This window comes from Sus scrofa, chromosome 9 (genome assembly GCF_054392235.1).
Source record: "Sus scrofa isolate SSC_HxYL_T2T_F1_AM1 chromosome 9, Sscrofa_HxYL_maternal_Yorkshire_Landrace_v2.0, whole genome shotgun sequence".
In the NCBI taxonomy this organism is placed as follows: Eukaryota; Metazoa; Chordata; class Mammalia; order Artiodactyla; family Suidae; genus Sus; species Sus scrofa.
The window spans coordinates 25975031-25989526 of NC_139391.1; the positions used below are offsets into that span (position 1 = coordinate 25975031).

The 14496-nt window shown below is 55.3% G+C and overlaps 1 protein-coding gene across 1 annotated transcript in view; it reads right to left on the reverse strand.

Annotated features, from left to right (window-relative positions):
* Positions 1-283: 283 nt before the first annotated feature.
* SMCO4 (single-pass membrane protein with coiled-coil domains 4) overlaps positions 284-14496 on the reverse strand; it is a 65059-nt gene continuing 50846 nt past the window's right edge. Inside the window, exon 2 of the mRNA XM_084975673.1 lies at positions 284-1036. Coding sequence (XP_084831799.1) covers positions 772-951 — 180 coding nt within the window. The 5' untranslated portion in view covers positions 952-1036 and the 3' untranslated portion in view covers positions 284-771. The remainder of the gene's footprint in view (positions 1037-14496) is intronic.

Below are 14496 nucleotides of genomic sequence, written 5' to 3' on the forward strand. Positions count from 1 at the left end.
TTGCTAACTAGTGTAAAAGGCACTTGCGGTCACATTCCAATTAGAACCTTATTTTGCTGAAACAGATCAATGAATGCCCTTTTGGGGCCTCTCAAGAGTCTATCAATCTTAAAAAGAGCTAGTTAAATAGCACAATTTTACCACCAGAAGTGACTCCCAGCAGGGAGTGGAGGGGGGTGGAGAATGTCCAGGGGACGGAGGGTAAGAGGGACACTGCCCAGCGGGGGTGGGGCTCCCCGGACAGAGCAAGGCCACCTCCTGGCAAAACAAGATAAACATCCAATTTAAGGCTATCATCTCCTTTATTCAAAAAATAAATATTTCACTTTTGAGTCGACATATTTCAAATCACATGAAGCACAGAGAAGAAACACAGTCCCTTTGGAAATTGTGAACACGTGTAGGAAAGTCATGTTCAAAACAACGGGGATGGGGTGAGCACTGATTCCAACTGATCCGTGACCCAGAGACGCCTCCTCTCACCAGGTGGGGCTACACATCGATTGCAGGCGAGAAACACACACACACACACACACACACACACACGGCTTTGAAGTCTGAAAGGCACATGAAGTGGACCATAAGGTGTATGGCACGTTCACTGATAAAACGTTTCCTATTCCCTCCCGAGAAAAGTGGAGAACCTTTAATCAAGTCACAGACCAGAGGAGACGGGGGCTCCTGCTCAGAGCTCGGCATCAGGAAAATCGCAGCGGATGAAGGCCCTTCTTCTGCTCTCCCCTCCCGAGCCTCCTCCCTCGGGGCGGGCCCTCACTCGGTGATGGTGGGGCGCGTGGCCACGTACACAAACACCACGATCAGGACCACGACCACGGCCAGCGTGGGCAGCACCACGGTGGTGATCTGCTGCCGGGCCTCCTGCATGGCCTGCTTCCGCTCCTTCTTGTCCTTGGACGTCTCCTTCTTGGGCTTCCCCTTGAGCTGCCGCATGGTTCCTGGGAGACGCTAGGTGGGCGCGTCCGGAGCGGGGGTCTGGAGGAAGGGCCACGCTTGTGTGGTCAAGGCGCAGGACCTCCTGTGGAGAGAAGGCTGATCAGGAAGGAACAGAGTGAGAGGAAACGGGAGTCGCAAAATTCAAGGCAAATGCTAAGCCGGGAAGAACCCGTGCAAATTCGCAGAGCAGGGGTTAGGAACAGCAGAGGTCACGCAGCCGAGGTCAGCCCCGCTTCGAGGCAGGCGGCCGGGACAAGCCGGGCACAGCCCGGGCTCCACCGCTGTCAGCGCTTCAGCAGGTGTGCTGGGCACAGGTAACTGGCGGGCCGAGGCGGGCCTCTCCGCTCCAAGGGTGGCCGGCCAGGCCCTGGGCGCATATGGACAGGAGAGTGGCGTGAAAGGACTGGGGGACACCATGCCGCCTCCACTCAGAGGCGAGGGGCCGCCTTCCTCCTCTCCGAGGCTCGACCTACTTACTTCGCTGTTCTACCGGCTCCCCAGCCAACCTCCAGCACAGAGCTGCCAGCAGCCTTCAGGTTCCAGGCCCACAGCTCCCTTCCTGCTCGAGCTCAGGGCCTGACCGCAGTCAGGGACCCAAAGGCACCGACTTCTCAGGGTCTCCTTTACCTACCCACCCAAACCTTCCTGAGCACCAACGCGGTGCCAGGCTCCGCTCAAGGAGCTGAGGACGAGGAGAGGCCTCAGATCGGTGCCCATAGAGCCCGTGGTCTAGAGGTGCAGCCTAGGTTGCGGGCGGAGTGGAGAGGTGGGTCAGAGAGACGATCAGGAAGACCAGCTGCTACCCACTTGACTTAGGATCTCCTAAGTTCTGCGCCCTGTGGAGGTGCTCAGGGGTGGAGCGGTGCCGTCGGGGTCTGCGGATGAATAAAACCCATGGGTAACTACAGATCAGCAGCTCCACACAAGTCTCATTCTGGGCTTTAAGCAACAGCAGCGGGCCTTGGCTGATTTCAGTTGAGAAAGAGTTTATGCAGAGGCCTTTGGCACCTCACGGGACCCCCAGGAAAGAGGGCCAGGCTCAGAAACAAGGACAAGGGGTTGTGTGGCCGTCATCTGACCCCAACTCACCCTGAGGGCCTCGAGGAGGCCCTAGGCTGTAGCATCACCAGGACACTGCCGCTGGAGCAGGGGGCGCTGAGGCCACCACCACTGCCCCTGGACACCAGATGGAGCTGCCGTCACTGCCTCCAGGATGAATTCTCCTGGCTTTTCCACATCAGCATATGCATGTGACTAATCTCGCTGAGGCCCAAAATGCCCACAGCCTAGGCCTCCAAACTCTAGAAGCAGGGGGAGTGTTTTCTAAACACAGTGAAGGAGGGGGAGGGAAATTAAAAAGACAAATGCCCATCATGATATCCTGGGGGACTGCCATGGAAGGAGGCACTCTTGGAGGCAGAGGCACAGTGTAGGCCTGGCCCACAATATTGTCCCAGAGCAGTGGGTGGCCTGTCCCATTTACACCCAAGTGAACGTGTCAAGTCGCAGGCCCTGGAGTGTGGATTGTGATTCGGGAAAGGCCTTGTGTGAACCTCCCTGGTGGTAGAGGAACTGTAATCTCTCTCCTCTCATCCCAGATGGACCCCAGAACTTTTTTCGTATTATGCACAACCAGGCGGAGTTTCTCATGGTGCAAGAGGGCCGAAATTATTGCACCAGGGTAACATGGCACCGGCCAAAAGCAAACATCAAAGTTCCAGGCAGCCCCATTTAGGCAAAAATGTACAATTTCCACCAGGTTTTTGAAAAGAGCCACTAATACCTTCTTAAGACCTGACAGATGTCGGAAACCCCGGCTTTACAAATTCTCCTTTTCACACCTATCAGAGAACTTGCAGGCAGACCTGGGTTCCAACTCGGGACATACCACTTACCGGCTGATGGGCTTCGGGCTTCACGAGGCCTCAATGTCATCATCTGAACAATGAAGACAACTCCTCCCATGAGGGTTTGTAAAGAAAACATGCAGAGTGGCGCCCTGGCCACCTGCCCAGCCGCCCCGCCCGCCCAAGACAGGCCAGGCCAGGCCAGCCAGCCGAGCCCACTTCCTCCCTCCCTGCCAGCCCCCTGCCCTGGGGCCTCGGGCAGAGCTCACTGAGTGTCTCCTCACGCCCCCCGACCTGCCGCCACCAGGCGATTCAATGCGGGGGTCCCCCTTGCGGGACAGTGGTGAGGACAAGAATCTGGGTAATACAGTGCCAGGTGTAGAGAAGGCACGGGATCCACATTAGCTGATGCCACTGAAGCCCACCCCACAGTCTGCGTGGGGCCAAAGCAGGCTCACGCCCCCTGCTGCAGAGATGACGAGACCAAGGGGCAAGAGGAAACATGACTTACTTACAAACCATCCCCTAGTCTGTTAAGAGTATCTCAAGGAGTTCCCATTGTGGCGCAGTGCTTAATGAATCTGACTAGGAATCATGAGGCTGCGGGTTCAATCCCTAGCCTTGCTCAGTGGGTTAACGATCTGGCGTTGCCGTGAGCTGTGGTGTAGGTCACAGGTGTGGCTCGGATCCCGCATTGCTGTGGCTCTGGCGTAGGCCCGCAGCTACAGCTCCGATTCGACCCCTGGCCTGGGAACCTCCATATGCCGCTGGAGCAGCCCTAGAAAAGGCAAAAAGGCCAAAAAAAAAAAAGTATCTCACAGAGCAATGGGTGGCGTCCCTTGTCCAAAGTTGTGAGCCGAGGGCTCTTTGCTCCCTGACACAGCTCACGAAATGGTTTAAAAGGAGACAAGCCATCAGCAGCATTCTGACTTATAACCATTCCCTGTGGAGCTAATGGCCTATCAAGCCTGCGAAAAAGGAAGGACCCTGCTGGGGCCCCTCACCACCTACTGCCCCGCCAGACTGCCCACTCCAGGCCTCCCCACGAGGCCCCGGACGGGACCTACACAGAGCCCCCCAGGACCATCCGCAGGCAGGCAGCACCAGAGGCCCCGAGTTACTACCGAGGCCCCCGCGTGCCGGCTCACACGCAGGTGGACTCTCGCCGGCTGCCCTGGCCCCGTCTGCATCCCCCCCAGAGGTGTGGCTGACACTCACAGGCACCAGCTTGGCCCGCCTGTGAGGACCAGCTCCCGACATTTATAAGATGCAACCAGAAGTTCCCTGAGGCTTAAAAAAAGCCTTGTTCCTGGGGCCAGTGCAGGTCTGGTCAGGATCCAAAGGACAAACACACTGGTCTGAAGTCTGGGTTCTTTGCTGGGCTACAGTGGATGGCCTCCCTGCTCTCACCTGGAGGTTGGACCTCAAACCATAGCCCCACACTCTCCCTGGGGCTGAAGCGGGGTGGGGTGGCGGGAAACACCTCTCAGATGACAGCTGAGGGGACGGGAACGGGCCCAGCTGGGACAAAGGCTGGGGCAGAGCGGCAGGCAGACGGAGTGGAAGGGACCAGGAGGGGGACAGGAGGTGAACTGGAGGGGGCGGCAGAGGCCAGGTCATCCAGGGCCTGGCAGACCATGGAGGAGTCAGGTTTTACTCCAAGAGCAGCAAGAGGCACCGAAAGACTTCAGCCCGGGAGGTGCAAGTTTTACAAAGCTCCTCCCTGAGGCCAGTCCCTGGAGACCAGCGTCCAGGGGAGTGAAAGGAAGGCTCTTAGAACAGGCCAGGCAGAGAGGGAGGTAGCACAGGGTCAGTGGTGATGGAGACAAGGGTGGAGGGGGGGTAATCTGGGGGGGAGGGTGCAACAGACAAGACCTAACGACAGACGACACCGTGCCCGAGGGAAAGAGATCTCGTGGCTGGACCTCCGGTTTGGAGCTCGAGCCTCTGGCTGGCCGGGTAAGGGAGACTGGCGGGAGGGGGGCGGATCTGAGGAGGAGCACCAAGAGCCCCGCTCCCACCTCTGCGCGCGTGACGCCGCCTCTTGGGCATCGCCATGGGGGCATCGCCATGGAAATAGTGAGGACACGGCCGAGGACGTGAGTCAAGAGCTCGCTCTGGGATGATGTCATCAGCCACGGGGAGAGATAAGCTCACCAAGGACAAGGGAGATGCAGAAAAGGGCCCCGCCGGAGCCCTGGACACCCCGCCCGCCGTCCCTGGGAAGGAGGGAAAGGGCTGGAGAGGTGCCTGCAGAAGAGAGGCAAGAGAAGAAGGAAAAGAGAGTGGGGCTCCTGGGAACCAAGAGTCAAGAAGGGCGCTGCCTCAAAAACGCCACTGAGACAAGACAAAGCAGCAGCCACTGCATCCGGCGACGCGGAGACGTGACACGAGGAACTTCGGTGCCGTGGGGGGAGGGCTCAGACGAGGGCTAAGCCACAAACTGTCACTTGCCTGAGAAGAGACAGAAGCTGTGCCAGACCGCCGAGGTGGGCGCTGCTTCCTTCAGGGAGAGGGTCTCGCGTGAAGAGCGTGTCAGCCGAGCTGAGCGTGCACCACGCACAGCTGGTCTACACACACCCCGGCGTGAGCTCCTTAACCTTGGGATGATCGGTGAGGCACGATCTGCATGCCGACGCTCGGCACTCGGAACAGCTCTCGGCTGGGTAACGGGTCTGAAGCTCTGCCGGAAGAGCCTGTGGGCCCAGAGAGCAGCCAGAGGATGTGTGAGGGGTCTACCAGACTGGGGGAAAGACCCCGAGGCTGCAAAGGGGGGTATCCGTGGGAACGAGGTGAAGGCACAAGGCAGCTTCACCTTGGAGAGAAGCAAAGGCAAGAGTTCAAATCCCAAGGGAGGCAAGGCAGAGAAGAGGGTAAGGGGTAAGGCAGGTTGAAGGGCACCGTGGGAACAGCCTTCTCTTTTCTCAATGAAATAGAAGAGAGCTTCAGCTACAAACCTGGGCCTTGGGAGGCAGGCTTGAGGAAAGACGAGACATGAAAGAACCACTGTAGTGAGTGAAAAAACAAACCTAGCACAGAAGCACCAGGCCGAAAGGCCGATGTTCCTACATCCTTGATACCCACACCCCACTTCCTCCTGAGCAGGCGGAGGACCCCTTACCACACACATCGCATCATCAGCCGACGAGAGCAGGCGGCCTGCTGGGCCAGGGCTGGCTCCGCCAGACTCTGCCAGGACCTTTGGAAATGTGTAGTTTGCCTCAAAAAGATAAGCTGGGCCAATCAGCCTCTGTGTCAGACATCTAAACTAAGAAACAAAAAGGGACAATGAAGCTGGAAAATCCTGCAGATGGGGGCCCTGGGGAAGCCGTCTGATGCCATGCCCAGCAGACAACCAAGGAAGCCGGGCTGCAGGGAGGAGAGGGGCGCAGGGGGGGCCTTCTGAGGGGCAGCCCCCGCCAGGCCCAGTTCTACAAAGGCTCCTGGCCCTGGGGCACGGGACGTGTTTCTGAATCTTACGAGTCACGCCTCTTTGAACTTGAGCTGGATCCAGTGGGTCTCTGTACCTTCCAATAAAAGAACCCTGGTGAAAATGACTACTCCAGTTTTACAAATGAGTCCAAAGCCCTGCCACTGTCACCAAATCAGGGAGTGGCAGAGTTGGAGGTCAAACCCACAGCTGTCTGGCCCCGAGGTCTGAATCGGCACCATCCTCTAGGGCCACCCCATGGATCTTCCCAGCCATTTACCCACCTTAGGACCACATCACTGCTCACCAGCCCCTCGAAGAGAGGAAATCAAAGATGAAGGGCAGTCCAGCCCCTTCCCAGCAAGCAACCCAAACAGGACGGAAAAGCCACTAGCTCAGCTCCAGCTTTACAACCCAACCGTGACTGCCACCTGGCCACCCCACAGCCTCGAGCTCCCTCAACCAAGGAAACAGAAAGCTTCACAAACACCTGAGTTCCACCAACGCCCCCTCCCCCACGCAGCCCACGGCAACTGATCAGCACTGGAACATTCCAACCGGTCCCATGTGTATGTGGGCAGGGGACAGGAGGCAGAGAGGAAGTGGGTAGGGAAACACATCTTTTCAGATAGAATCATTGAGCTTATTTTTCTGTGAGCTTTCCCATCGCTTCTCTATAAGTGGGTGTATATACATACACATGTGTACACACATGCTTATTGCAACTAGAGCCAGTCTCTCGGGCTAGAACATGATGGAAGATAGAAATGTGAGAAAAGGAATGTAGCTATATGCATGACGGGGTCACTGCGGTACAGCAGAAATTGGCCCAACATTATAAATCAGCCATACTTTAATAAGAAAACAAATTTAAAAAATCTTTGTGTGTATTTCTTCTCACTTAGAAATCATAACGTACATCCAGTATTAGGGATGGACTATTAGGGAGACAGCCAGGAGCAGAGGTAAGAATGTGGGTTTGAAGTCAGGTCTGAGCCTCGGTCCTGCCAGGTCTGGTTACATGACCCTGGGCAGGGTCTCATGTCCTGACTTTCCTCCTCTGTAAAATGGGATAAGAAAACCTTATTCCATTGCAGAGTTATCGAAAAAAATGAGAAAGACTGAAGTATTATCCGAAGCATTAAGAGGCCAGACCAGATGCTCTATTGAGCATGGTACAGAGTGACTCGCTCTGCCGCGAGGTTTGTCCAGGGCGAATGCATGAAAGGAGGGAGATAACAGGGAATTCTGCTCCCCTCCCACACACACACACTGCCTCTTTGGTTTGGGTTTTGTACCGTAAAACCCTCTGGATGACGGGCACGCCGCCTCCCGTTTTTCCCTCCTCCCTGCAGAGAACCACCAGTCACCAATCCACTGCTGGGCAGGCTTGCCCAGAGCCTTGACGGGAGAAGGTGGTGGGCTTGGGGCCAGCAAGGGAAGGTTCGGGATCACCCATCAATCCCAGAGGGGCTAAACCCGCGCTGCCCGATACGACAGCCCCGAGCCACATGTGGCTCCCAGCACTGGCAACGTGGCTGTGGTTCAAACTGAGCTCTACTGCAATGTGACACACACACACCAGAGTTTGAAGACTTAGTATCAAAGAAAAGAATACAAAATAGCTCATGAAAAGCCTCTACACTGATGACATGAAACAATCATATTTTAGATATACCGGGTTTGATAAAATATACTATTAAAGTAAATTTCACCTGTTTTCTTTTTATGATCTTAATGTGGGCTACTAAAAATTTTTTAATTCCGTGAGGGGCCCACAGGACACTTTAACTGGACAGAGCCGTGCAGGCCGCATGCAATAAGCACTGCAATCAGCCCTCTTGCGAGCTTTGCACACCACGGCCTCGACTCACAGAGGTGAGGCTATCCAGGCCTTCACAACCCAGCCCTAACGGAGCTCTCCGGGCTCACCGCACCTCACATGACCCACAGCTGCCAACACCCCGAGGGCACCCCAACACACTCTGCCCAGGGCCCTCTACCCGTGCATGGGCCTCCGCCTGCCGCAGACTCTCTCCTCCTTGGTTACGTGCGTGCCTGGCCCTCAGCACTCCCTCCTCGGTGCCCTCTCAGCACCCAGTTTCTGCCATCACTGCAGCACTGACCAGGGGCCACCGCCTAACCGGCTGGGCCGCTGATGTCACCACCGGACTATGCGCTCCTCGGGTAACGACAAATGCGTCTTCCTAGTGATAATATCCTCCTGGGCCGGCAGGATGCCTCTTCACATAGCAGGTGCTCAACAAGCATCTCTGGATTGAACACCACAGCTGGAAGGGTTTAGGAAAAGCCATTCATCTTATGTACTAATGACAGTTACAGCAGAAAGTTCTGCAGTAGAGGAGAAAAGGTTATAGCAGAAAATAATAAGCCAGCTAGCTACCACTTACAAACGCTCAGTTCATTCTCATACAAGATTGGTATTTCACCCCCATTCTACATGAAAAACTGAGACTCAGGAAAGTATGGTGACTTGCCCAAGACCAGAGACGATTAGGAGACCAGCTCATTCTCAACCCCAGTGTAAAATCCCTAACAATCACTCCTTAAATACTGAACGAATGAATGGAATGAGGATTTGCACTCGGACCGAATTCCAAAGTCTACCCATCCTCTCCGCATGACCCCCACAGTGCTCCCAGCCACTTAAGAACAGCGGCCATCACTTCTGACGGCTCACTGTCTGGCTATCGCACCAAAGCCCTCCCCAAGCACACGACCTCACTGCGGCCTTCATCCCCTTTGGCAGACAGGGAACTGAGGCTCAGAGAAGGGCCCAGGCAGTGAAGACCGAGCTCTGTCTCCCACCCCACCCAGCTACCTCCAGGTGGCTGGGCCAGCCCTAGGAGCACATGCAGTGAGGGGACACAGAGTCAGGAGTCCAGGGCTGGCTCCTCCCATCGGCTCTGGAGACTGAGGACTCGGAGGAGGATGTGTGAGCGGGGGCACAGGCCCTCCACAACCTGGCTCACTTGGCCGTGGATAAAGCCTGTTCCTTACAGCCAGACTTGCCCCGACGCCTGGAAGGTGCCCTGAGAGCTGGCCCCGGGCCGGGCAGCCATCCTGGGCTTAAAGACACACAGCGTCTGGCTTGAATTCTCACTGTGGGCCAGGCTGCTCAGAAAGAAGGCCCCCAGGATGTCACCGGCTGTTGGAGGGGCACCCACTGAGAACAGCATGTCCTGGCCACAATGTCAAGGGCTGTGGACTGTGTTGGTGGTACCCCTTCCTCCCCACGCCATCAATGTAAGCACAAGAACCAGGCTCAGGAGGTGACCCCTCACCCCCGAGGACCACTCCTAGGGAGAGAGGCCAGCGACTGCCCACCCCTCCTCCACGCTGAGCACCTTTCCAAAGCCCCCAGGTCCCCTGTCCCCAGAAGAGGCAGTGTAAGGGCCTTGCCGAGAAGAGGGCTGCACTGTCCTCCTCCAGATCAGGGGCGCAAGTGAGTCAACAACCATAAGAAGGGCATGGGGGGCGGGCACGGATCTCCACCAGCTTGGCTATGTCATCACCAGGACGTGAGGCATGAGGAGGCAGAACTGCTCCATGCCTCTGCCGTGAGCCCAGTGAGCAGACCCCGAGTTCAGGAAAACACAAATTGCGCGCTGAGAGCAGCAGCTCTGCGGCTCACTGAGTGCACTCGCTTCGTTTTGTGTCCCTGGTATTTAGCCATCGTGGGCCAGTGATCACCTCACTCCAGTCTGTGCAGGGGCGGGCAGACCTCCAGGAGAATTGTGCAAGATGGGGCTCCTGACAGCGAGAAGCAGCTGCTGAGAACATGCGCGCCTTCCCAGGAGCACAGACGTGAGCAAACAGTGACAGCCACGCACCTCGGCTCCTGGCTCCTGCGCCCTGCGGCTGACATCAGGGGGGCTCTGGACCGGACGGCCTGTGGGGAAGATCAGAGCCACAGAGAGACACAAACACACACGCAGGCTTCTCCTGCAGTTTGGTGGGACAGTGTCAGCTACTCCTAAATAAAAACCCGAGAACACAAAAGAACTTTCAGGCGGGTTGTGGAATAAAACAGACACAAAAAGCTAAGGTTCTCAATAAATTGAATAAGTAACATTCCCGCAAAGTGTTTTCCTGTGCAGTATTCATGTCCTCCTCATGGCAAATCTGCGTCTTACCTATTACTGTCCTTTTTAACAAGAAAAGGGAGCATAAAGGAGTTCTCTTGTGGTGCAGCAGCGTAAGAATCCAGTGTTGTCACTGCAGGGGCCTGGGTCACTGCTGCGGCACGGGTGCGATCCCTGGCCTGGGAACTTCCACATGCTACGAGTGCCTCCAAAAAGACAGAAGGAAGGAAGGAGACAGAGAGAAAGAAAAAGGAGCATACAGAGCAATTAAGCTCATGTCTGAATTTTAATCCATATACTGGCACTTCAGGGTCTGTGGCAAGCAGCTTAACCCCTCAGACCTTCGATTACTCAATCTGCAAAACAGGGATAAACATACCTAGCATTCAAATACTTTTTGAGCATCTACGACACACTGGCGCATATTGGGGATACAGCTGTGAGCAGGACAGGCAAAATGCTGATTTCAGGCAGTTTACAGGGAATGTGGGAGACAGACAACCACCAAATGAACGCATACGTGTCAGATGAGGCCAGGAGGTGCGAGAAAACAAGGGGGCGAGGGACACAGGCTGCACATTTTGAGAAGCCAGTCGAGGAAGGCTTTATGAGAAAGTGGCACCAGACAAGAGACTCAAAGGAGGTGAGGAAGTGACCTGTGTGAGATGGAGGCCCCTGGAGGGCTCTGCTTGGGCTGCGGAAGAGCACGGCTAGATGACTGCCCACCCAGGGCATCGCTGCAGGCCAGGAGACTGCTGGAGGTGCCAAGAGCTCTCCAGGAGGGACCTGGTGGCTTGGTCCTGGGCAGGGGCAGATGGGGGGAAAAGCAATCAGGTACTGAATGCCCTTGGAATTGAGAGCCAACATGATCCACCAGCAGACCGAAATGCAGTGTGCAAAAAAAAAAAAAAAAAAACAAACAAACAAAAAAAGACTCGGTCTCTTTGGCGAAGCAGGAAGGGAGGCGCCCTGAAGGGGCCTCGGGAAGATAAGCCGTCCTGTAACGACCCTAGGCGAGCAGCTGCATGCATGAGCCGTGCCTCAAGGAGAGAGCTGGGCTGGAGACGGGGCTGTCAGCAGCCCCTCCAGCTGCTGGGCAGGGAAGGACCCATGCAATCCAACGCTTAGATCTTGGACAATCAAAGGGGAACCAGTAAAAGAGACTAAAAAGGTGTGAAAGGAAGAAAACCACAAGAGGACGGCATCAGGGAAGCAAGGGCACAGAGAGTTCCAGGAGGAAGGAGCCGCGCACTAGGTTTGGTCGTGTGCAGGTGATGGGTGACTTGAGAGGAGAATCTGGGTGGTGAGGTGGGGAGGGGCCCGGATCTGAGCAGGTCCCAGAGCGGGAGGGAGTGCATTGGAGACCGGAGGCCACCAGTCAGCAACGCTTCTCAAGGCGGGACGGAGTGTCTGCGCTGCAATCCCCGTTCTGCCACCTATCAGTCCTTCGACCTCAGGCAAGGGCCTTAATCCGAGCCTCTGACTTCTCATCTGAAAAACGGGGGTGACAATCCCCAAAAGAACTGACATAGGAGAATAGTGCCTGGTCGATGCTAAACACTACGTAAATGTCTGTATCATCATCACCTCCATCACTATGAAACAGGCAGAATTAGACGGGGATAGGAGGGCAGGAGTTTTGTGCTGCCTGTTTTTAAGGCAGTGATAGAATGTTTGTGTTACCGGGGAAAACAGACCAGGGGGAGGAAGGGAAAAGAGGGGATGCTGAGCCTCCCAGGGGGAGCTGTCAGCCGGGCTGGTCCCGCACAGGGCCCCACGGGATGGCCAGAGTCTGCGCAAGTTCTCAGCTGGCTGTTGCTGGTTCTCAGTGACATGGGAAGAATGTCATCGGCTTGGGAGGCAGGAAGACAGAGGGGATGTTAGAGTCTGAAGGGAGAGCGGCCATGAAACAGTCGAGGAGGATGGATGCAGAGAGGACGACCAGGTCACCGCCTGCAGCGCAGGGCACACCTGCGGTCGGAGGCCTCGGATCTCAACATCAGGCGAGAGGGGGTGGCACCAGGGGATGGGGTTGACAGAGGGGATTCTGTCAGGCCACCATGACACCGTGGGAGGACGACAATGTGAGGATGACATGAGATTACAAAAGAGACGCGCCTGGCAGGGGACCAGGCATCTGAACTGCTGCCTGTTAGGAGCTCAAGCGGCCTGTCCAAGGAGCTGGCTCCCCCACGTGCGCTCCCCTTGCCCTCAGCACACATTGAGCTTAGGAGCTGCCAACTCTATGGACCCTCAATTCTGCGCCTTTCACTTGCTCTGTTCAAGTTACTGTCCCATCTCCCAGGCCTCTCCTGCTGGTCTCAGAGAACAAAAAGGGCCATGTGAGCGCAGGCGGGTCCCCACACGCTCCCCGCCAGACCCAGAGGTGAAGGCTCCCCCCACCCCCACCAGCCTTAAGGAAACACTGGCTCTCTGCCACCTGCCTTGCGATTCCGCGAAGCTCTCGAGGTGCTACTGAACCAGTGAAGCTCCTCTCAGTGAAGACGGGGACAGACGCCAGGCCTTTGGTGGATCTTGTTATTTAACCCAGATGGCCCACTGCCTTTCTTCATAGACAGAGTCAGCCATCAGCAACCTCCAGCACAGCCATTTGCTGTAACTGGCTGACCTGGAGCAAACTCCACCACAGAAAGGACAAAGCAGACAGGTGAACAGAAGTGAGGTAAGGAGAAGTTCCTCCAAGAGGGTCCCAAACAATGTCTCTTGAGACAATTAAGAAGCACAGGAAGGGAGTGCCTGTCGTGGCTCAGCGGAAACGAATCTGACTGGAATCCATGAAGACGCAGGTTTGATCCCTGGCCTTGCTCAGTGGGTTAAGGCTGTGGCTATGGCATAGGCTGGCAGCAGTAGCCTCAATTCGACCCCTAGCCTGGGAACCTCTATGTGCCATGGGTGCGGCCCTAAAAAAAGGATTAAAAAAAAAGAAGAAGAAAGAAAGGATGCACAGAAAGAAATATAATTAATAGCAGTGCACAATGAACAACTACAACCAGAGTGTTACCTGATGCTCTGTAAGCTTGTTATACGCCACACATCCTGATAGTTTCTATTTTGTTTCATTTCATTAGAAAACATGCCAGTTCAATCCACTGACAGAGGTAACTTGCCGTTGAAAAACACTGGACCTGGACGGAGAAGACCTCCCCCAGGGAGGGCTGGTCAATGTCGCAACCCTGGTCCCAGGAGAAGTCTCAGAAACACCCTGACAGTCCTGCCTGGAGGAATACCAGGCTCTTATGAGGATGAAATGGAAGTAATGAAAACCCTTGGAAAAGGTACAGGATCTTTTAGGTATCGTCCTTCTGTAAATGGCAATTCATTATCCAGACCTGCAAGTTCCTTCAACTCATCTGCTATTCAATTAGGTACTTTTAAGACATCAGGTACTAAAAGGAAGCATCCCTAATTTATCACTTTGCCAAGGACAGCTCAACTCGGTGGCAGCTCAAGACTAAGGCAAGAGCGGGGGAAATTCCTGAAGAGAGCATACCAGCCAATTGTATGCACTGTTTTGTTTTTCCTATTTTTTTCAGGCAGTGCTTCTCTAACTTTTCCATCTCAAATATGGCAGAGGGGATTTAGACATGCACTCCTGGAGGCCAGATCCAGGGCAAAGCCACTGCAAGAGTGAAAAAAGCTTTTTCTTTTTAGGGCTGCACCTGCGGCATGTGGAAGTTTCCAGGGTAGGGTTGAATCAGAGCTGGAGCTGCAGCTACCAGCCGACACCACAGCCACAGCAACGCGGGATCCGAGCTGGGTCGTTAACCCACTAAGCAAGGCCAGGGATCAAACTCAAATCCTCATGGATACTAGTCGGGTTCTTAACCCAATGAGCCACAATGGGAACTCTCAAGAATAAAATTTTAATTGTCTCCTCTTTTATTTAAAAATGTCAATCAGGAGTTCCCATCGTGGCGCAGTGGTTAACGAATCCGACTAGGAACCATGAGGTTGCGGGTTCAGTCCCTGCCCTTGCTCAGTGGGTTAACGATCTGGCGTTGCCGTGAGCTGTGGTGTAGGTTGCAGACGCGGCTCGGATCCCGCGTTGCTGTGGCTCTGGCGTAGGCCAGTGGCTACAGCTCCAATTCAACCCCTAGCCTGGGAACCTCCATATGCCGTGGGAGCGGCCCAAGAAATA